Below are 22298 nucleotides of genomic sequence, written 5' to 3'. Positions count from 1 at the left end.
TCGCATTGACTGAATCCTAGGTCTTATCACGACACAAAGTTCCTTTGGATGAAGGTAAGTCGCAAATATGAATATTTTGGATGCATGTCTTTCTCCAAAGCTGCGTAATGTAGAAAACAGATTAGAATAATTTGAGTTAGGGTATGAGTTAGTCCGCAGGGGGACAGGGAGCATCTTCTGGAATTCCTCACGCGTGGTGACGCCGCAGTGTCCCCAAGGCCACCACACGTGCCCGGGGCCATTTCTTGCCCCCCGTCCAGGTTGTCCTGCTCCCTTTGCTCGTGGGGGTTTCCAATCAGGCTCCTGGCTCCTGCCCTTAGGCCGGGTAACTGGCACGGAGCTTTTCTGGCCTCTTTTTTTCACCTACAGAGAGACAGGAGCCCGTGGCCAACTCGGAACAAACCCGTCCTGGGTGTTTGTCGTTGCCTGTCTGCGTCACCTTGGCGTTTCACGTTGTAGTGCGGCTGTATCTTCAGTTTGCTGGAATCGGCAGGTCCTTTTTTAAGCAACCTTTCTCTCTGTGATGGCGTTAAGTCGTGCTCTCACCCACACGGCACGTATCGTTCCCCAGGCACGTGTAAATACGCCGGTTTTACCTTCCAAAGCCCTAAGCAGTTTGGGATCTCCAAGAAATAGCACCGTGGGACACTGCAGCAGCAGGAGTTTTTGCTTTGAGGCGGCAGAGCAGCCTCAGGTGATTTATTTATTTATCTACTTATTTATGTATTTGTTGGGTAGTTCCCCGGGTTTTTGCAATTTTGTTTGTTTTTGAGGGTGACAACCCCATGGCGCCTGCGCTTAGGGCACCGTGTGGGACCCATGTCAGCTTGCGCGGTGCGGTGTGATGGTAGGAACACACACAGGGCACCACGTGCAGGTTTGATTTCCCTTGTGCCGTTCACGGGTGTTACAAGCATGTGTCTGCTTCCATGTATTTTAAAACGCTCTTGTGGAGGAATTGTTTGAAAGCAGGAACTGAGAGGAAAACGAGGGCCTAACAGAAGTTTGGGCATTCCAGAAGCTCGCTTGGGATGATAATGCAGTTGCCACTTCCAGGATGGTTGGTACGTATGGATTCTGCTCCTCCACGGTTCCTTAGACAACACAACCTCCCTCCTCGCAGCTGCAAAGGGGAGTAATGGAGGATGGAGCGGAGTGAAGACACCGCGGCCAAATTCTGTTGCATTCCCTGTGCTGGGCCGCTGAGGAGCCCCGTGTAGCTGTCTAATGGGAGACATCTGATAAAATGCCCAGTGCTGAGCCAGCAAAGGTGGCAATTCACTCCTTTGGGATGAACTTTGCTTGAACTTTGCTCGTTATAATGTCAAAACACACCTCTAGCCCCAAAGTTACCCGCCTCCGAGGTACGACCGCTCCTCATCGAGCGTGTGCTCTAGATTTGTGATTGACTGGACCTACATGAAAGCGAGACACTTTTTTACCAATCAATAACAATATTAAGTATGACTCTAGGCACTCAAGCTCCACCTGAATGTAAAGAAAAGGATAAAAGGTGAACTAAGGATGAAAAGGAGGAGGGAAGAATCCATCTTAACTCCTGGGTCAGTTGATGTGTTGAGCCCCATTCCCTCCCCTCGGACTGGAACGCCGCCTGAGGAGACTTAAGGAGTAAGAGGGAAGATTCCATGGTAAATTCTGGATCGGTCGATGCGCTGATCCCCCTTTCCTCCCCTTGGGTTGGGATGCCGCCTGAGGAGACTCGAGACCGAGAGCCCCCTCCCATCTTCTGGGGTGAGTGATGACTGCACATTTGTACATCAGAGCTAGCTAAAAGCCCCACGCTGTAGTAGAGAATTTCCTGTACTGACACCCGAAACCTGCTTTGTAAATGTTGCATTGGAATAAATCCCGCTGTTCGTGAACTCGACTGCTTTTTTGGGGGAGGCGATCAGACCTGCGATCCACAGACTGTTCGTGAATCCGATACTGCCAGAGTCGAGCTTATAGGTGATCACACTATTTGGGAACTCGATTCGCTCCTAGGAAGGCGATCAGACCTACGGTCCATGGACTGTTTGTGAATCCGATACCGATTTGATATCTCCATCCACCACTACCACTACGGCTTTCAAACTGCAACATTTCACAGCTCTTTAAGAACAGACGGCTGCCCGGAGCACTGAGAAGGCGGCTGCGGAACCGGAAGGGCTCGGTGCTGGCTCTACGTTCCCCCCTTTGCGGTGTTTCGCGGCGGGGGCCGCTCCGAGCCCGCCGCTCGAGGCCGGGCCTAGCCCGCGCCCCGCCGCCATCCCGCCGGGCGTCACCATGGCAACGCGCCCGGGGCGTCGCCATGGCGACACGTGCCCCCCCGCCCCACCAACACTGCGTCACAACGCGCGGGCGCGGTGACGTTTGCGCCAGCGTGCGCGCTGATTGGCCGCATTTGAATCGCAACCGGCGCGCGAGGAGCGCGGAGCGCGGGAGCGGCGGCGCCCACCCCGCACGGGACCCTCCGCGCGCGCGGCCCTGCCCGGCCACCGTCCGCGCCATGAAGGCGGTGTAAGTGGCACCCGGGGGTCCGGGTCCGGTCCGGCTCGGCTCGGCTCGGCTCGGCTCGGTTCGGTTCCGCCGCGTCGCCCCCACTCTGACGGCTCCCCCTTTCTCCCAGTAGGGCCAAGACGCCGCGGCGCCCGGCGGCCAAGAAGCCGTCCAACACCAGCCTCAAGGACCCCGTGGGGGTGAGTGCTATGGCGCGGGGGGAACCGGGCCGAAGCGGGCCGGGCCCGTCCGCCCTAACGGCGCTTTTCCGCAGGTGTACTGCCGGCTGCGGCCGCTGAGCTGCCCCGACCAGGAGTGCTGCATCGAGGTGATCAACGAGAGCACCGTGCAGATCCACCCGCCCGACGGCTACCGCGTCTTCCGCAACGGCGAGTACCGGGAGGTAACGGCTGCGCCCGGCCCGGCTCCCTGGCCGCGGCTTGGGGTTTTCCTCCTTAATGGTCCCTCTGTGCCCCAAGCCGGCCTTGCCCGCGCGCATGCTGCTCCTGGAAAAGTGGGTTTTCAGGAAACTTTCTAGAGCAAAAATGCTGGATTTGCTTGGCCGCCGGGTGTAGCCTCTGTGTGGTAAGAGATTATTTTGTGAGGGGCCAGGAAACGGGTAAAACTTTAAGAATAAAAAAACACCCCTAAGGAAGCTAAAAACAAAGAATAGACCCCGAGTTGACTCTTATTTAAACTTAAGGATATTGCTATGTAGGACTGACTATAACAAACAAACAAACCCCAGCAACTCTAAGCAAAATCAATTTGAAACTAATTGTTTTCCCTTTTCTCAGACTTTGTGCTGGGCAAAATGTAAAGTTCTCTTAGTTAGTTAATCCTGGGGAGAAAACCCTATTGTTCATGTACTGTAAGTGGGGAAATGCCCTGAAACGAGGAGGAGGAGGTAAAGATCACTCACAGCAGCAGCTCCTCTCGGTTCCTGGGCAGTTGGGTGTCTAGTCCAGCTGGTGCCTTGCCGAAACGGGAGGATTTGGGTCAAGTTTGCAGAGGAAGGAGCTGCAGGACTGTGGCACTGAGTGTCTTTGGGTAATAAAACAAGTTTCCTGCAAGTTCCCAACACAGCAGTGCAGCTCGAAGGAAGATGCGTTTTTTTAGAGTTTCCAGGAAGAAAAATGGTGAACTCAAGGGGAAGTCTGAAGCAAATGTTATAAGCAATTCTTAAGAGAAGTACATAAAGGAGCCTTTCCAGGCCCAAATAACGGAGCCAAAGGTTAATTGAAAGATCAGTAACCAGATTTTTGTTGGAAGACTTAGTGCAAATATTTACATAATGCTCTTAATGAAGAGTGACCAGATTCCTCAGAGAAATAGTATATTGAAATTCTAGGACTGGAAACTCCGGTTAGTTTAGAAAAAGACACAAATAAAATGGGTCAAATACTGGAACAACTTGATTTGGCCATTGTGAGTCTTTTATTGCTGAGTGTTGGAATGGAGAGCTGGGCTGGAGCCGAAGTTTTGGGCTTTGAAGATGAAAATGGTGAGATTCTCTGCTAGCCAGGAGGCCAGACTTTGTCATCGTTCTTGTTATTCACAGACTTGAGTTCTATGAAAATGGGAAAATTGCTGTTCTTCCTTATGCAGCTCTGAGCTCAGTCTCTGTACAGGTGTATGGAAGCACCTGTACATTTTCCAACACTGGTGTAATCTTAAGGTAGAATCCTTACCTTCCTGGTAAGCTTGTGGAAGAGCTGTTCTAAGATGTGAAGCATTTTGAAGCAACAAACTTGTGGAAAACTAGTGTTTAAGGCAGTACGTTTTCTTCAGACGCAGTATTCGTTTAAAGAAGTATTTGGCACCCTGGTTGCTCAGAAGGAGCTTTTTGATGTGGTGGCTAAACCTCTCGTGGAAGATCTCGTCCATGGGAAAAACGGTAAGCAAGGTCATGCTTTATATGTCTCTCTTGCCAACTTTTTTACTGGTATGACTTCTCTTGTGTCAAGACATTTTTGCTTGTCCAAGAAAAAAATCATAAGTGTATATATATATTTCCTTCAGTGGAAAAAATGCGTGCCTCGGCAGCATTATTGGAAGTTCTTTCTGCTTTTCCTCATTTCTGACCCTACTCACCTGTGTTGAGGCATTCATGATACTTGTGTCAAGGTCTATTTTGTTTTTTCTTTTTTTTGTATTTATTTTCTTGTGTATTTTGTATATTATTAACTGGAGAAGACAAAAAGCACCCTTTCACCACCTTTCTGTCTCTCCCAGGCCTGCTTTTTACATATGGTGTAACGGGCAGCGGAAAGACCCACACCATGACGGGATCTCCGGGGGACGGAGGGCTTCTTCCTCGGTGCTTGGATATGATCTTCAACAGCATAGGACCGTTCCAGGCCAAACGATTTGTGTGTATTTTGCACTGAATTCTTTGCACTGTTGTCTACAGGAGCATAAATCGCTAGGATAATGGATAGTATGTTTAATTTGTGTCTGCTTGTGTGAATTAAGCACAGGGGAAAAACAACAGCAACAAAAATGTAGGATTGGAAGTGTGGGCTGGGAAGGACAATTTCATAAAAATAAGCAGTCTGTTCTAGCTGTCTTTGCAACTGTTTTTCATTCTTTAGCTATCTTTTAAAAACAATGTTAAAAAAAAAAAAAAGAGCTTTCTGAGCATTGGCTTCCTGTCACTTGATCTCATTCCATATCTGTGGACATAGGAGATGATTTGAAGTTTTTCTTGTTATCACACACCTATGAATTTTCTGGTGCCTAAGAATATTGGAAATAATACTGAAAGCCTTTTCCTTAATAGGATGTTAGATGGTAACTTTATGTGAAACATTTATCTTGGAAAAGTCTGTCCTCTGTTGAATCTACTTGGAATTAGCCAGCAGATTGAATGGCAGTGATAGGCACAGTATTCACTTGCTGCCAGACAACCTGATCATATAATTTGTGTTTTGCTGGCCAGTCCCTTATGTTCTCTAGTGTTTATATTGTCTGCATGTACGTTCCCTGCTCAGGTTTTTAAGCTGGATGAGAAGAATGGTGTGGATGTTCAGTGTGAAGTGGATGCTCTGTTAGAGCGACAGAAAAGAGATGCCCTGCCTGTTCCAAAAACTCCAGCTGGCAAGTAAGTAACTATTGTAACACGCAGAAAGAATGAATTAATGTGCATACTCTGACATTCTGGTCTAAATGTAGTCTTTTAACTCTTCCCTTGGCAAAAGGAAGAAAGAAATATGAATGAAAATAACATATATAAGCTTTCCTGTTGCTTAAGGAATTATGCAGTTAAGTATTTAGAACTGGACAACTTAATTCTGTGTCTGTCCACTGTGCCTTCCCTTGAGTAAAATGCAGTGATTTCACTTAGTGATACTGTGAGGTTAAATATGAGCATGTTCTTCCAAATAAGTGAGGCTGATCACTGAAAGATGACAGAAATGCCAACTAGCCAGGAACTCTGCAATGTATATCTTACAGCAGCTGAGTACATCAGTGACAGCTGAAAGTTTATATTTTTAAGCTTTTTCAGAGTGTTCTTTTTGATTTGTTTTGGTTGAAAACTGGGTATTTTGTCTGCACTTTCCAGTGTGGGAATCACCTGTCAATAGACTCTCTCATTCTGTAGTCACTGTCTATAAGCTGTTCGCTCACCATGGATGCTCCTTTACATCTGCTTGCTCTGTGTGTTTGGCAGGCGCCAAATAGATCCCGAATTTGCCAATATGATCAACGTGCAAGATCACTGCAAAGTGGAAGAAGTTGATGAAGAAAACGTTTACAGTGTCTTTGTCTCCTATATCGAGATCTACAATAACTACATATATGACCTCTTGGAGGAATCTCCCTTTGATACCATAAAACCAAAGTAAGTTCACCGAGTGCTCTTGCTGCTCATCTCAGTTATGCTTTTATGGGAACTGGAATATGTCTTTGACTGTGGTCCAGGCAAGTCTGGCTTAACTGTGACATGAGAAAGGTGGTGGTCAAGGAGTGCAGACAATAGCATTTAGGTGGGCCAAGCTCTGGTGGTCTCCTTGTTGCTGCTAAGACTTGATGCTTTCTTAGTCTCTTGATGCTGACCATTTATGAGAAACAAAGCTGCCTAGTGGCTTGAGTGAAATTTTCGCTATTGTGGAACGACAATGTCTAAAACTGGTGAATACTGGGACCTTTGGAAAAACTTTGAACATATCTGTTTTAATTCTAAACCTATTAAAATACCTATATGTACCTATTGGCATATATGGAAGTTAGCCAAGCTGTAAAGGTTGACTAGAACAAAACAAGCCATTGCCCTGAAACACCAAGAGCTGGCTCTAGGGTACTGCTTTGAAATGAGTTGGGATATCTACGTGCTTTTTGAGGAATGGTTAGAGTATTTGGTTTAGTATCTTATCACATCACATCCTAGGAAGGATCTTAATGTTTCCTCTATGGAAACTGCAGTATGTTAAAGCTGAATAACTTAATATTTTTTTAACCCTGTTTTTTTGCTAGGTGGAACAATTGCAACACTCCTGTGCGAAATGGTGACTTTATGTATGTGCATAAGCTTATTATTCACGATACCAAAAAATAAATTTTCCTCGTAGTAGAAGCAGAAAATGAGCTCGGGCTGACTCTGTTCCTTTGCTGGCTTTACTAGCGAATACCGAACGCTTTTGAAGCCCTCTTGCTTCCCCAGGAGCATATGCATGTAGAAAAAACAATAGCTGCCATCCAACCCGGTGATTTTTAGTGAGAATTGCAACTAAACGTAGCTTCTAAATTAAAGCAGTAGCTGAAGTGTAACTAATCCTGGCTGAGTGGGTGTCCGTGTGTTTGTACTTCCTCTTCCAACTGCTGTGTGGATAATTGACACGTTCAGTCTGAATTTTGTGTTTAAACAAATGAAAATTTGCACGCCACGGAGTGTGCGGTTGTAGAGAACTCCCTTCAGCTTTAGGTTTCTTGTTTTTTCTCTCCCCTCTTAAGACCTCCACAATCCAGAATACTGCGTGAGGGCCAGAATCACAAAATGTACGTGGCAGGGTGCACCGAGGTAGAGGTGAAATCCACAGAAGAAGCTTTTGAAGTGTTTTGGAGAGGTAAATAATCCTAAAATGTACACATCTCTGTGGAATTTAAGAAGTTAATTTCTCTTGCTCTCAGGGTTGAAAACAACTCACTTTGCTAAGTGGCAAGTTCTAAATAGAATTCATCTTCTCTTTTCTTTTTATTTTATAACAGGTCAGAAAAAAAGGCGTATTGCAAATACTCAGCTGAACAGAGAATCCAGTCGCTCTCACAGTGTTTTTATAATAAAGTTGGCTCAGGCACCCCTGGATGCTGATGGAGATAACGTGCTACAGGTGAATTAATGAGCAGACTATTAAAGAACTGTGTGTGTGTACATGTAAGGTTAGAAAAAGCAGCGAACTTTGCAGCAGGGCCTGCCTAAACAGTGATCTCTGAAGCAAATGAATCTCTTCCCATTTCAGATTGATGATAGAAATTTCTCTCATCTCCATAATAAAAGTAGAGTGTTACAATGGGGAGTAAAACTACCTGTTCCTTTTTCCTCTGTTTCTCTTCAATACCAGTAACAGTTTTGGCCTAATACAAAATTGCGAATGCACGTGTTACATCTTGTCTTGTGGCTCAAAACAGAAAGGATTTGAAATTTTTTTGTATGAAAAAGCTAATGGTGGAATTCTTATAATCCCTAGTGCAAGAAAATGCCCGTCAGACTTTGTCTGAAGTTGTATCACGGGGTGTTTAAGTTTGCTTGTTGGTGGTGGAGCGTGAGGGCTCTCCCCTTTACCCTCACACCTAGAAGGTAAGGAACACGGTGCTGATCATTGGCCTGATGTAACTTCCTTCCTTGTAATAGGAGAAAGAACATATCACTTTAAGCCAGCTGTCCTTGGTTGATCTAGCTGGGAGTGAGAGGACTTACAGAACAAAAGCTGAAGGGAACAGGTTGCGAGAGGCAGGTATGTACCACGTTTGGACCGCCCATTAATTGCATACACTAATATATATGCTAGTATTCAAGTATGAGTCTGCCTCTTGGGAGGAGGAAAAGCATGGGGGGATTGATCTGTTTTAATTTTCAATTATCTGGTCTGATGTTCTAAATCCCCCAAGTTTGGGAATTTCTTTAAGTTTGGAAACTTTCTTTATAGTACTACAATTCACGGCTAGTACTTCAGACTAATTGCAGCAATTACCTGTAACAAATCTTACTTAACAAATATTACTTAAGAGTCCAAGCAGTTTATTTTTAAGCAAGCCACTACATAATTTGGGAACATGATGCAAATGGCTGCTTAAGGAGCTCTTTTTTATTTTTAGGTAATATTAATCAGTCACTGATGACATTAAGAACGTGTATTGAAGTTCTACGGGAAAACCAGCTGTATGGAACAAATAAGGTATGCAACAGATCATCGGATTGTCTGTCCCTTGGCTAAGAGCTGGTTAAGGAAAGCTTACGAGATATTTGTTTGTTCCAAGATGATTCCGTACAGAGATTCCAAGCTGACTCATCTCTTCAAGAACTATTTTGATGGCGAAGGAAAAGTGCGTATGATTGTGTGTGTTAATCCCAAAGCTGAGGACTACGAGGAAAGCTTGGTAACTTCCTGTACATCTTCTTTCTCTTCTACTCTTTGCCCCTTTTGTGCTGATCATCAAATTACTGCACTTGTTTAGCAGGATATAGGAATGGTAATCTGCTGACTGCTCATGTAATCAAATGTGCTGTCATTGGGTAGATGTGCCCACTAAGTCCCGCTTTTCCTCCTAAATTGCAACACTACTTGCACATAAAGTAGGAAAGATCATCTTATTTGCTAAAGTCCAAGCCCACGGCCCTGTTTGAGTACCCACAAGAACTGTTTCCACCATCGTTTTTGTGGCCCCTTGGTGGGGAGGTCAAGGGATATTGCTGGGAAGGTTTTTTGGATGCTCCACTTCATTGAGCTCTAATACTAAGTAGCTCCCAGCTACGCAGCTTGCAACTTTAACGTCTCCTCTAATGCTTTATTGATCCAAAATACTGCTTTTGAACTCGCCTTCGGCTCGTTCTGTTTGACTTCATTGTTGAGCCTGGTTTTGTTCCCTCGTAGCAAGTGATGCGGTTTGCAGAGATGACGCAGGAAGTGGAAGTTGCCAGACCTGTTGACAAACCTCTTTGTGGCCTGACCCCGGGGCAGCGCTTCAGGAACCAGGCGTTCCGAGAGGAGCTCTCCCGGAAGCTGGAGATGAGGGGGGGCCCCCTAAACCGAGGTAAATACCCCAGCACAGCACCCGCTTTTCTCCTTTGGGGTGAATGCTTGGAGAAAAGAAGTTATCCCTGTCTTAAAAGAGCAAAAGAACCTTTTCACCATTTAGTTCTGCAGTATGTACTTACCCTTGTTCTGCATGATGTATATTTGTGTAGCTCCTTTTTATACTGCTGCACTACTTCTACAGTAACTGAGCTTATACTACAAACGCTGCAGTGATTCTTTGTAATTGGTGATGAGTTGCCTTCCTGGTCTCATTCCTGCAGTTCCTGAAAGGAAATTGTTGTACTGAAAATGATACTTTGATGTTTTTTGTATGCTCAAGGCCTACTGTAGAAAGCAGGAGTTGCCTGGAGGTATTCTAATGTAATGAATCAAGAATATCACGTCTCATCTTTCTTCAGTACTGTCATCTCTTCGGAAAACTTCTAGTTCTCAGCAGTTATTCTGTCTATTTCATAATATTACGGAATGGATGATCTGTGGCTATGCATTGTTAAATGGAATTTTTCCATTCTGTAGCTTGTTGACAGACTTGGCTTTAAATCTTGCAGAAACAGAAGAGCAATCTGTTTCAGAAACGCTTTTGAAGAGCTTTCCTCCGTTGCCTTCGTGTGAACTTTTGGATATTAATGATGATCAAACACTTCCAAAGCTTATTGAAGCCCTGGAAAAACGCCAAATACTAAAACAAATGTTGTCAGAGAAATTTGCCAAAAACGGTAAGAATGTGAACATCAGTGTTGAACTAGACTTCTGTCACACTTAATGCTCTTCAGGGTGTCTTCTGCAGCAACACAAAGTAAATACCTTGTCTCAGGTGGTGGTTTAGAAAGCCTTTGTTTGGGGTAGCTGGTGGGAGTGGAAGAACTGTTTTTGGTATTAGTGTGAGAAGATAAAACACTGTTTCTCTTGCAGTGCTTTCATGTAAAACTCTGCTGCAAGACTTAGAGTCCAGCATCGTATCCAAGGAGAACTATATTCAAGGAAAATTGTCTGATAAAGAGAAAATAATAGCAGGACAGAAAATGGAGCTAGAACGCCTGGAGAAGAAAAATAAAACTCTGGAATACAAGGTTGGGTGTCTCTAAGTTGTCTAAATCTACAAAAGGAATTTTCCAGCTACCATTTGACAAAGTTCTTGACTCAGAAGATGCCTAAAAAGGATATTAGAAATGAGATTAAAAGTATGTTTTGGGGGACTTTAACTGATTTTTTTTTTTTTTTTTTTAGCTTTTTAACTTTCCTGTTAGGTGAGGCTTTTCTCAATATACTGAGATGTGCAACTCACTAGTGAGTCGTGAAATGTCCAAAACTTTTTGGAATTTAGTATTTTTCTGGATATACTTATGCATACAACAACTACCAAATTAAATTAGTGAAATATGATTCACAGGCTTAGATGGGCTGTGCTTCTTACAATCAAATCCAAGTCCTTCCTCTTTTCCTCCAGATTGAGATTTTGGAGAAAACTGCCACGATTTACGAAGAAGACAAACGTAATCTCCAGCAAGAGCTAGAAAGCAAGAGCCAGAAACTGCAGCGTGAGGCGTCCGACAAGCGGCGGCTGGAGGCACGACTGCAGGGCATGGTGGTGGAAACCAGCATGAAGTGGGAGAAGGAGTGTGTAAGTGCCCTGCTGTGCCTGGGAGCACCTTAGCTTTGCTCCCTTATGCATTTGGAAGTGGGCTGGGGTGTTTGTTCTTTTTTTTCCCCATTTATTAAGTAGGATTAAGACTGAAGGTGCTTGGCTTTAAATATGGACTTAAACATTTTCAATTTAAATATTTTATAAATACAGTATGTTTGGGGATATTTCTCAAGGACTTTTGGTGCATCTAGAAAAAGTTCAAGCAATTCCTCACTTCATTCTGATATCCAATATTTGTTTCGTGGGTTTTTGGGGCTCTAACTTCAGTAGTGATTCTTGCGTTTTGTCCGTTGTCATCAGGAGCCTGCTCTGACTTTCTCCTTTCTCATTATTGCATGCACTCTTGCCCGGGGATGTGCTTGACATGCCATAAGGAAAGGAAACCTCAGGAATTAATCCTGCAAGCTCATACTTCAGGACCATTGATAAAACTATAGTTAGACACACTCCCATTTATCTTAATTCAAAAGGCAAATTGTTTGTGACATTGAATATAGTATTGCTCTGGAATTTGGCAAGTCCATTTGTTTTACTTGACTTGCCACTTTCCAACTGGAAAAAGATGTAGGTCCATCTGGAATATATAATATAATTCCATCTGGAAATAATGTAAGCACTTGGCTTTCCAGGAACGGCGCGTAGCAGCAAAGCAGCTGGAAATGCAGAACAAACTTTGGGTCAAAGATGAAAAACTGAAGCAACTGAAGGCCATAGTTACTGAACCAAAGACTGAAAAACCCGAGAGACCGTCGCGGGAGAGAGACAGAGAGAAGCCTGCTCAGAGATCAGTGTCTCCTTCGCCAGTGTCTGTAAGTTGTCTATGAAACACTTGGAATGGGGACAAGCATCTTTATGAGAACGAACTGAAATGCAGGCCACCTTCCTTAGTGGTTACAGGAGATCCTTGAGCACAGAATTTGAGCGGCTAATCTCGGAGTTCTTCTCTTTCAGTTGTATTTGTCAATGTTCTTTGTGCTGCTGTCCTCTGGCGTTCCCAGTGTTGGAAGAATAACTAAACCTTAGTGCTGTTGCTGAAACACGCTAACTGTCTGAAACCACAGGCTGCACTGGACACAATGTGCAGCATGATACTGTTTTACTGGCTGAATTTGACAGTTCTGTATGTTCACTAACTTCTTTCCTGTTCTCTCCAGCCTTCTGGTAATGGCATGACTCAGGTCCCTAACAGCCAGCGGCTGCTGAGCAACCCCCAGGTGCACAGACGTTCTAACTCTTGTAGCAGCATTTCTGTGGCATCCTGCATTACGGAGTGGGAGCAGAAAATCCCTTCGCACAAGCATGCCAGTGGCCCTCCTAATGCAAGGAGTAGACAACAAGAACCAGAGCAAAATAGGAACTGTAACGCTTCAGACAGAAGGCGAGGGATGTACTGCACTGGAGTCGTTGAGGTTCGCAGACATAGGAATGAGCTAGAGATAGAAGAGGACCAATGCTGCAGGGTTAGTGCTCTCCACGTGGAATGTAGTGCTGTGTAGTCTGACTTGGAAGCTCCTCTTAACTGCTTTTGGGTGTCGAACACACCTAAAAGAGATTGGAAGTTGCTTCATAATGCAGTTCTCAGGACAGTGCTATTTCCAAGCAGAATGAATAATGAGACTCAGCCTGACTACTGAATTTCACAATCGAGAACTCCTTGAAAGCAATTGCCTGTCTCTTGCTAGCACGTAGTTAGCTCTTGTAAGGAATTCTAAACTAGCTAGACCTCATTTCTGGCTATGAATGTCCTTGTTTTTCAATTTGTCTGTCTCCTCAGATCTGTCTCACAGTCTGCAATTTGCCATAGTCTGTTTGGGCAGCTTAAAAGGTAGTCCTATGAGCCACTTGTGCAAATATCTACTGGAAATAGTGCTTGGACAAGCATCTCACTTGTCTCAATATTAAGTTTGCTCTTGGAATGATCTTCCCAAATTCTCGTGTGTGTTAAAGCAGGGGGGCTTTGTCTACCCTTGGGACACTTTTCCTCCCCTCTTTCTTCTTAAATTGATGCATGCCAATGTTTGGATCTGTGATGCTTGTCTGTGTCGCATTATAGCCCTGTCGTAGGGGTTCAGGAAAATCTCAGATAATTATATAAAAGAAACAAAATCAGCCTCCTTGAGAGCTTCTCAAGGGGAGGAAAGTTTCTCATGGTATGATTCATTTTCAATAATGTTTCCAAAATTCCTGTTACTTGCTAGCCCTTTGAAGTGAGGGATGTGCTTTTAAGCTAATGCTATTCTAATTAACTAACATATGAACCACTCTTAGCAGAGTAAAGGGATGTGGTCTCTTTCCCAGTAAAATGTACCCAGTAGTAGCATGCCCTTAGGGCATCACTTCTAAAGCAGCTTGGCAAAACTGTTGTCAAAAAAAAATCAACAGAAAGCCTCTCTTGCTCACTAAAAGGCAAAAAAAAAAAATCTTAAGGAATTCTGTAAAAGATACTTGCTGCTCTTGGGGAGAGTGTTTCATTTATTGTTTTAAGAGCTGCTTCAGATTTGTGGGAGATGTCTATTGCTAAAAATCATAACCGATGCTCGTCACCTAAGGGTACAGCAGATGGGATTAGGACCTTCAGATTTGGGTGATGTAAATTCACTATGATTCAGGGAGATCTGTAAAATTAGTCTGCAAATGGAATGGGGAGATAGGAGCAAAAAGGGAACAACTCCCAAAGAAGGGAGTAGAGCTGATCCTTGGCAGAGAAGTGTCTTGATAACTTTCAAAGACCTTGAAGAGTCCAAATTTTTTTTTTAAAGCAAATTATGGTGGTGATCTGAGTCTTCTGTTTTTCATAAGCATCTGACAGTAATGTTTATGAAGACACTAAAAATACTGGGCTTCAGTCACCCCTGTGGATTTTCCACAGCTGAATTCAGAAGCAGCAGTGCCAGCATGGGAGGTATTTCTTCTAGCTCTGCTCTATTTAATGAAAAGTGCTATGAAGCCTTGCATCCTTCAGAGATATTAGGAATATCTCTCAAGTATATCCATACTTGGTCTGCTTCCCTTGCTAGCACAAAAACTGCTTATTTGATCCAGGAATGCACCAATGGAAACAAATCTAAAAATTTTCTCTTTTCAGGTGGGTTAATATGACTACAGCATATAGTTTTGATTTGGAAACTTGGAGCGCTCCAAAAGATGTTCTTGAGAACTTAACTTTGTATGGAATGCAGCTAATTTGGTAGCAGTTAACTAAAACTGACAAACAATAGAAATTGGCTTGGGGAAAAAAAAATTAAGATTATGTAAGATTAAGTGAAGTTGATGGGTTCTGGCGATGGATTCAAGGTGACGGATTCTGAAAGTACCTTAGGAATAAGGCTCTAATTTTCAAACCAACACATTTTAACCAGACCTGAAAAGATCTCTGCTAATGATATCCTTGGGGAAACGTCCTGTGATTTGACCCGCTTCTCTTCTGCTCCGCTCAGAACGCGCCTCCAGTTCGTCTCCGGCACCGACGGTCGCGCTCGGCCGGGGAGAGATGGGTGGATCATAAACCACCTTCTAACCTGCCCACCGAGACGGTCATGCAGCCCCAGGTCCCTCACGCCATCACGGTAGCGGCTGCGAGCGAAAAAGCCCTAGCTAAGTGTGACAAGTACATGCTGACACACCAGGAGCTGGCCTCCGATGGGGAGATTGAGACAAAGCTGATTAAGGTAAAGAAAAACGACCCTCGTGGTCGGGGGGTGCTAACGGCCGCAGCTCCTCTTCTTCACCGTGCTGCGGGCTGAGCAGCTGGCAGGAAGGTGCCCCTGCCTCGTGGTGCCAAAGTCAGGTTTGAAAGCTTGGTGACGCTGCGCTCCAGGGAGCTTTGGAGCCTCAGAATGCTTTTCTTGAGCAGTGTCGTTGCTATATTAAAAACTACTGCAGGCTCGTTGTGCTTGAAAGCAATTAAATGCTTCCCCCTACCTGGTGAAACACAATAACCTGTTTGCAGGGGAAGTGTCTTAGGTTTGTGATTGCAGCTGGTTTTATGGAGTTGGTCCTATTGGAGTGATGTTATTTGCTTTCCACGGGCAGCGTGGGTAGGCTTGCTGCAGTGGTGGCTGTGCAGAATGCTCCACAACACTATTTCCAGCATTAAATTGACAGGGTAATTGTGGCAATAGCCTGGGCTTTGAAGACTCAAAATATTGTGTACAATTACGTAAGGCAAACTGGGAGCCCTTTGTAGCTCTCAGTAAGGAACTCTTGGTTCTGGAACCCGAGTTCACTTTTCCTGCCACTATGGGCCTTCTGCTATTTTATTTTAACTTTGAAAAAGCAAATAACCCTCGCTCAAAGCTAAGTTTGGAAGTCTCAGCTGTTTTTCCCAAAGTGAAGCCTTCGAACGATGCCAGCATACCTGTTCGTGCTGTGGGATGGAGGCCTGACTGAGATGATGTTTGTGTCTTTAATATACTTAGTCATTGCTGCTGTTCAGGAATTTTTGCCAAGGAAGTCGCTGCTCTCCGCGTATCCTCCGTGCTCCTCGGCGGAGCTGATGATCCTTCTTTATTTCCCTGGCCCTGCCTGAGCAGGCTGGGATCAATGAAGCCACGTGTGTATATTTGCTGGCCACCAGACTGTAAGGAAGTAACAGCTGAAAGCGCCGAAGCTTTCGTGTGAGAACTTGCACCATCGTGCTGACTTAATGAACGTAACCTGCTAATTGATTTTGGCTTCCAGGGCGATGTTTTCAAAACCCGGGGTGGTGGCCAGGCTGTCCAGTTCACCGAGATAGAGACTCTAAAGCAAGAATCCCCAACTGGGTGAGTTGTGTTCCTAATTTTGGGTCCTGACACCGGCTCCTGCCTTTCCAGTAGTGCGTGCGTGACTTATTTTTGTCCAGATGGTTGAACACACAGTTTTTGCACCTGAATTGAAATTGTTTAGGAGTAACTTGGGGATAACTTCATACAGCTACCGTAGCTGTTGGTGAGGCTACTCTGCTACTAGGCACAAAGCTCTCTCAAGTATTTCTTTAGACAACATAAAATGTATTTGGCTGTATTAGAATCTGCCAAAGTACACGATATTCCCATAACATTCTTCTCCCTCCTCCTCTTTCAGTCGGAAGCGACGATCGTCGCCTTCCGATCCCAGCCCGCCGGACGATGCTGGAGACTCTGAATGGACCGATGTGGAAACCAGAGTAAGCTCCAAAGGAGGGAGGGGGGCACCCCACGCGTGTGGAAGCTTCAGCCATCAGCACAGCCCTGGGCTTTGGGGTGATGGAGGCTGACTTTGTTTTCCCAGTGTTCTGTGGCAGTGGAGATGAGGGCAGGATCTACCCTTGGACCTGGATATCAGCATCACGCTCAGCCCAAGTAAGTGCCTCCCTCATCTGCAGCTGGGTTGTTCCTTATTGCTGTCATTACTGGGGTGGCAACGGTGGATAATGGCTGGTGGTAAACTGGAATTTCCTCATGTTCCAGCTGATACCATCTGTGTGATTGCCAAAGGCCTCTGTTAAGCAGACAGTGGGGCTCTGGTTGTGTCTGGAGGAAATCTTCCTTGTGTTCAAATGTGTGGGCTGACAACCTGACCTCTCAGGTCTGTCTTGTCAGTCCTATCTCCATGGAATGAGTGTTGGTCACACCCATAAATTGAAGCCTGAAATCAGTCCCTGTTCCCTGGAGGAAATCCGAATGACCCTGCACCAGGAAAGCTGGTGCCTGGTGTTTGAACCCCGTATCTGACAAAGCTTTTCTGACAAAATTGCTTCAGATAAAGATAGCTTTGCTAATGTAAGTGTTGGAGAACAGAATTCAATATCCAGATTTGGCTTCTTGCAGATAGGTGCTGGCAGTGCTCTGGAAGTGCCCTACTCAGCTCAGGGAAGAAAACTTGCAATTTTACAAGCCGTGTTTTACAGGCAGGAGAGTGGGCTGGAGAGGTAAAGAGATTTCTATGAAGCCAAAATCATCCAGATGGATTTCATTTATAATTGAAATAGCGAAGCCATTAGTTTCTATTATACTTTTGTACCACACCTGTAGTAGTTAACGTGTGTAGTATGTATCTTTACTGCATAAATATGGAGCTTTAGTGGAAAGGTATTTCAGGGAGTGCCTGAAACAGGTAATCCCTGTTTCACCCCTGGTCACAAGCACGTGCTTGTCCTCAGCTCAGCAAACGCTGCCTTACATCTCACCAGGACCTGGGAGCTGCTCGTGGCTGCTTGCAGCACTGCTGCAGCCCAGCAATGTGGTGCTTCCTCCTCCACTTTGTGGAGTGAAGCTTGTATTTTCCTATGCTTATTAAAAATAATTTTATTTCACAACTGCTCAGAAAAAATCCAACTGTTTTTGTTAATGAATAACCACTAGCTTGGTCATGTTAATTGTAGCCTTTTTTTAGGAAATATGTGAAACTTTCCATATATGGAATAGATAAAAAAGGCTGTTGGCTGGTGTGGACAACTGCTGCTGTCTAACAACTAAAAGCTGTTTGTGTCTTTTCTTTTAGGCGAAGAAAACCATGAGCTTAATGTGCTACTGCATTGGAACCCTGATTTTGTCAAAGGATGCAACGTGCTGCCAGTAATAACGTGATAAACTGCTTTGTTATTACTACCTGCTTGTATTTTTATAATGACCTCTACTAGGCAATGGTTAAAGGGGAGATGCTTCCCAAAGCCAAGGAAGGATGTGTGTGTGTGTAGCTTCGATAATCTGGGCAGCTCCTGCCACTGTGTGCTTTGGACTTTGGAAGATCTTCTTTTAAGTATGAACTCCTGTTATTAAGCTATATCTTTATAAACTGATCACACGAGGCCTCTGCCTTGCTCTTGGTTTTTTTAAGGTGCAAAATATTCCGGGTCACAATTCCTTCCTTTTCAGGTTCCCTGTTTTGAAGAAACATAAATGCTGCTATTTATTTAGTTGCAGTAATGCACTTTAGGAACATTTTAATGCCATTTCAAATTTGTAATAGCTAGCAGCCGCTCGGTGATATGAATTACTCCTTGGAAGAATTACCTAGTCCTGACCCTTGGACTGAGAATGTTATTTAACACGCAAATCAATTTGTGAAAACAACTTTCATATATTCATAGTGACAAAGCAAGCATACAAAGATAAGTAATGGTGACTTGACACTCTACCTACTTCATTACGTAGGGCAAGCACATGTTATAAACATTTTAAACCTATAGATAAGGGGTAAGAGGGTAACGTGCTCACAAATGTGGTGAGAATTTATATATAAATGGCTCTGCAAACTTGTTTAAATAAATACTTTAATTCAATGTCTCTCGTCAAGTATGTACTTGGGAGTTTCTACAGCTTAGCCTGCCCTTTAGCACCTCAGCATCTTGCACCATATAGCAGAGCTCTGAGCAGATCTGGGGCTTTGAAATGCAGCCTTTGGGACACTTTGGAAATTTCAGCGAAGGAACCTGCTTGTGTTCCCAGATACTAAGTGTTTTGGCAAGCTTATCTTCAAGGCTGCAAATTGCTTTGGGGAGCAGTCGGCTCCGTTTTGAGTGATTGTCTGCCTCATTAAAAGATACGAAGCACTGAGCTTTTCCAGCCTAAGAAAAACAGCTTTTGTTATTGTAAGTAGTTCAAAAAGCATTTTTTTAAGCCAGGGTTTTTTAAGGAAAAAGTGACCAAATCTGAGTACCTGTTTGTAGTTGGTATAAGCTCATTTCTCTCCAAGGGGGCCATGAAAAGGCTTGTATCCTAAAGGAATAATCTCCTCTGTGAGCCTCAGATTCCTGGGTGGAAGAGCTGCCTCGGCAGTAGCGGCTGGAGCTGGGGCTGCTCCTGGTGACAGGAGCAGCAGGGACTGAGGCTGGGCACCGGGACCACCTCTGGGGGAGCCCCTGGCCCAGGTTGGTCCCACTAGCCCGTGCCCGGAGCAGGCGGGAAGGCTTCGGGCTTTGCTCTCGGGAAGGAAACCTGCCCGTCTTCTAGATCTGCTGCTGCTTTCTCCTCTAATCCTGTCCCCAGTCCTTGGAGAGCAAAGTCCTGGAGAACATGGGAGCCCAAGCTGCGGAACCGGGGGTGAAGAGCAGACTGTGGTCTCTGCCCTGGCCTCTTGCAAGTGCCGGAGCTGGACGGCAGCTTCCCGAGGCCCGAAACACCTTCCAGAGGTTCCTGACTGTCCTTCCTGTGCGGTACGTACCTGTTTCAGGGGCTTTGTGTTAATTTTAAAGCAGTGCCTTTAAACTTGATGACTGCAGGAAGGAAAAGGCGCGATGCTGTGACTGCTGCCACGAGTTTCCCAGGTCCGGAGCGGTGCAGTCCGGCCCTGTCTCCTGCAGGAAGGTAAATGCTGCAGCCAGCACAGTGCTCCTGAAATCACTTGTTGGGTTGCTGCTTTCCTGCTCGTCTTATCACCTTCCCTGTGAGCTGCTAGGACTGTTATGGGTAAAAGGGGTAGCTCCTGCAGGTAAAACTGAAAAGGAAGGTTAAAAAAATATTTGTGTAAATGACACTTCTGTAAGCATGAGCTGAAGAGCAAAGGTGTTTTAGCAGCAGCGGGCAGTGCTGTGAGTGTACGTTAAGCTAATGCCACTAGGTGGTGGGAAATAGCAGCAGAGCGCGGTGCTGCTCCGCTTCCCGGGAAGGAGCCTTTCCCATTCCCTCCTTTCCGCACCGCGGAGCTCCAGGATCGGGCTGGCCTGTGCACTGCCCTCCTGCAGGGCTCGCTGCTGCTCTGGGGGAGAGGTGGCCATGCAAGGAAGGTGAACAGGGCCCTGCTCGAGAGCTTTGCATGCGCTAAAATAATAAAAATCTGCTATTAATGATGAGCAAGCTGTCAAAGGCATTGCTTGCTTAATTGGGATTTGGTCATCACATCATCAGCATAAGGCAGAATGGAAGTATTACAGGAGAAAGCTGAAAGGGCGATATCAGAAACTGATATTCAAGCTCCTTAAAGAAAAGGAAAATACTTAAATGTAGAATGCAGCTTTAGTGGGGTTGCTTAAAAGTGATGTGCATGAGACTCTGAATTCAGAGCTCTCACTGCTGGGTTTATATTACTTTTGTGAAGGATGAGTGGCCAAAGTGTTTAGAGGGCAAATTCAGTACTTCACGAGGCCTAAGAATAGTATTTTTGCAGTAGCTTTGCTCGCTAAGAGGCTTGTTGTTTGGAATGAGAATCCCCCTAGCACAAAGAGACCATCTGCTGCAGCTACCCTGTGTCCATGTAAAGGAGAATCCAGACAGATAAAGTCCTGGCTGAGGAGGAGACCGCGGCCGCAGCGCTGTGAGCGGGTAACAAGCACCAAAGCTGCATTTTGGAGGGCTGCTGGTTTTCAGGGAGGGAGAAGATGCTCTGGGAATAGCACTCAAGCTTCCGTGGCTGTTCCAAAGAGTTTTCCTGGCCCGATTCTAACAATACTTCACCCGTGGCGCTGCATCGAGCGCCGCTCAATTGCATTCCAGCGCGGGCAGTCATGTCTTAGCATCTTCTTCACATATTTACTCTTGCACGCAGTCCTGGCAGTGTTTACTCTGCAAAGATTCCTCTAAGACGCTGCTAAGCACACAATTTACTCAGCTAACAAGGGCTGGCATTTATTGTGGGGATCTTTGTGTGCTTGTCATTCTCTGCTCCCCATTGACATTCAGTGGGAAGCACTAAAGCAAACAGCAGCGCCGGGGAGGAGCTGCCTGCTCCGCTGCTCCCTTGGGAAAAGGGCTCCCTGCTCCGCGTGGGCCGGAGCGGCTTCTCCCAGGCTGCTGGGAAGGAGGCTGGAAAAGTCCCTTTGTTCAGGGGGTCGCCTGTTTGGAAGAAATCTGCTCTTTGGAAGTTCGGGGGGTTGTTTTCCTTCTCTGGGCACATATGCCTGCCTTTGTTTCCCTTGAGTTACACACTCGTTGCAGTTAACCTATTTCCAAAAAAATACTCCCTGTTCCTGGAAGCCAAGTCACCCAACACAGTGCAAATATATGATAATTTGTCTGACTAGATTTTTGAATTTAAACAGGAAAACCTGCACTGAGCTCCTTCATCCCTGCCAATCCTCAGAGCAGCAGGATGAAGCCGTATTCCGATGAGACGCTCCGCTCTGTTTTGCAAAACCTCGTAGCCTCCTGCTGAAAGATCGTCGCCGCTTTTGTTCCAAGCCTCCTAGCTGTGATTTCTGGCTCGTACAGCTAGAAGCCAGCAGGAAATTTCAGCACTTCAAGCCTGCTTCGTCTCTGCAGCACCAGAGCAGACCTGGCGTGCAAAGGATGCTCCAAGGCGAGCAGCAGGAGACAAATCCCAGCCCGTTTGCTCCTTCTTTAGCATTACTGACAACGACCCAGCAACTTCAGCACCCGTGCCACCTTCTTCAGCTCTCACAGGGTAATTATTCCCCTTCAGGCTACAGTTCTGCTGCCCTTCCTTCCCCCAGGATCTAGCGCTTTCCCGTCAGTGGGAGGTGAGAGCTCTGGCCTCTGTCCCTTGCATTTCTTGGGGTTTTTTGGCGCTGGTTTTTGATGCTTTGAAAAGAAAGGTAGGAAACAACCTGCAGCCTGAACACAGAGTTGTGCAGGGCTCTGCTGGGCCTGCGCTGGGTGCAGGAATCCGGCTCTCATCCCAGTCTCCATCAGCTCCCATCGGTTTCCAGCCCTTCCCGTGCTTGGTGGGAGCCGTTTGCAGGAGTGGGATCAAAGACAGGGCCAATAGCGGGAGCTAGCACAGGTTCTTGGAGTCTCCTTTGCTCAGGCATCCTTGGAAAACGTTGATGTTTGGCACCTACCCCGCTTCCGAATGGCAACGTGGACGTTGTGGAGAGCGGCAGGGATTTATCCCAGCTCGCTTGGCAAACGCTTGGTGCTTGCAGCAACACCCCTGGCCCAAGGACGGGCCTTTATCCCTGCCTAGGAGAGGGCAAAGGTTTGTTTTTTAAAAAAAAAAAAGGTGTTCTTGGAATCTTTTTATTATTATTATTATTTCTGAAA

General features: G+C 45.6%; 1 protein-coding gene across 1 annotated transcript; it reads left to right on the top strand.

The window, feature by feature from the left end:
• The first annotated feature begins 2494 nt into the window (after positions 1–2494).
• KIF23 (kinesin family member 23) lies at positions 2495–18643 on the top strand. Its single transcript, XM_088532607.1, has 22 exons — positions 2495–2520; positions 2633–2699; positions 2774–2902; positions 4291–4396; positions 4735–4871; positions 5493–5602; positions 6173–6343; positions 7453–7565; positions 7708–7829; positions 8351–8453; positions 8815–8894; positions 8977–9096; positions 9591–9750; positions 10304–10471; positions 10668–10825; positions 11203–11376; positions 12030–12209; positions 14838–15068; positions 16081–16163; positions 16465–16546; positions 16651–16721; positions 17863–18643. Exons 1-22 carry the CDS (start codon positions 2510–2512, stop codon positions 17876–17878), a joined length of 2592 nt encoding a protein of 863 aa, XP_088388733.1. The 5' UTR covers positions 2495–2509; the 3' UTR covers positions 17879–18643.
• Positions 18644–22298: the final 3655 nt, after the last annotated feature.

This window comes from Tinamus guttatus, unplaced genomic scaffold (assembly GCF_059628265.1).
Source record: "Tinamus guttatus ecotype Peru unplaced genomic scaffold, ASM5962826v1 Tinamus_guttatus_pri_ptg000004l, whole genome shotgun sequence".
In the NCBI taxonomy this organism is placed as follows: Eukaryota; Metazoa; Chordata; class Aves; order Tinamiformes; family Tinamidae; genus Tinamus; species Tinamus guttatus.
The sequence above is the reverse complement of the archived record's forward strand: the minus strand, read 5'-3'. Positions and strand labels throughout refer to the sequence as shown.

Bases quoted from the DNA above. Each gene is read 5' to 3' on its own strand.
- KIF23 (XM_088532607.1), top strand. The intron at 9,751-10,303 runs GTAAATACCCCA...TAAATCTTGCAG, and splicing joins GGGGGGCCCCCTAAACCGAG to AAACAGAAGAGCAATCTGTT. The intron at 12,210-14,837 runs GTAAGTTGTCTA...TGCTCCGCTCAG, and splicing joins TGTCTCCTTCGCCAGTGTCT to AACGCGCCTCCAGTTCGTCT.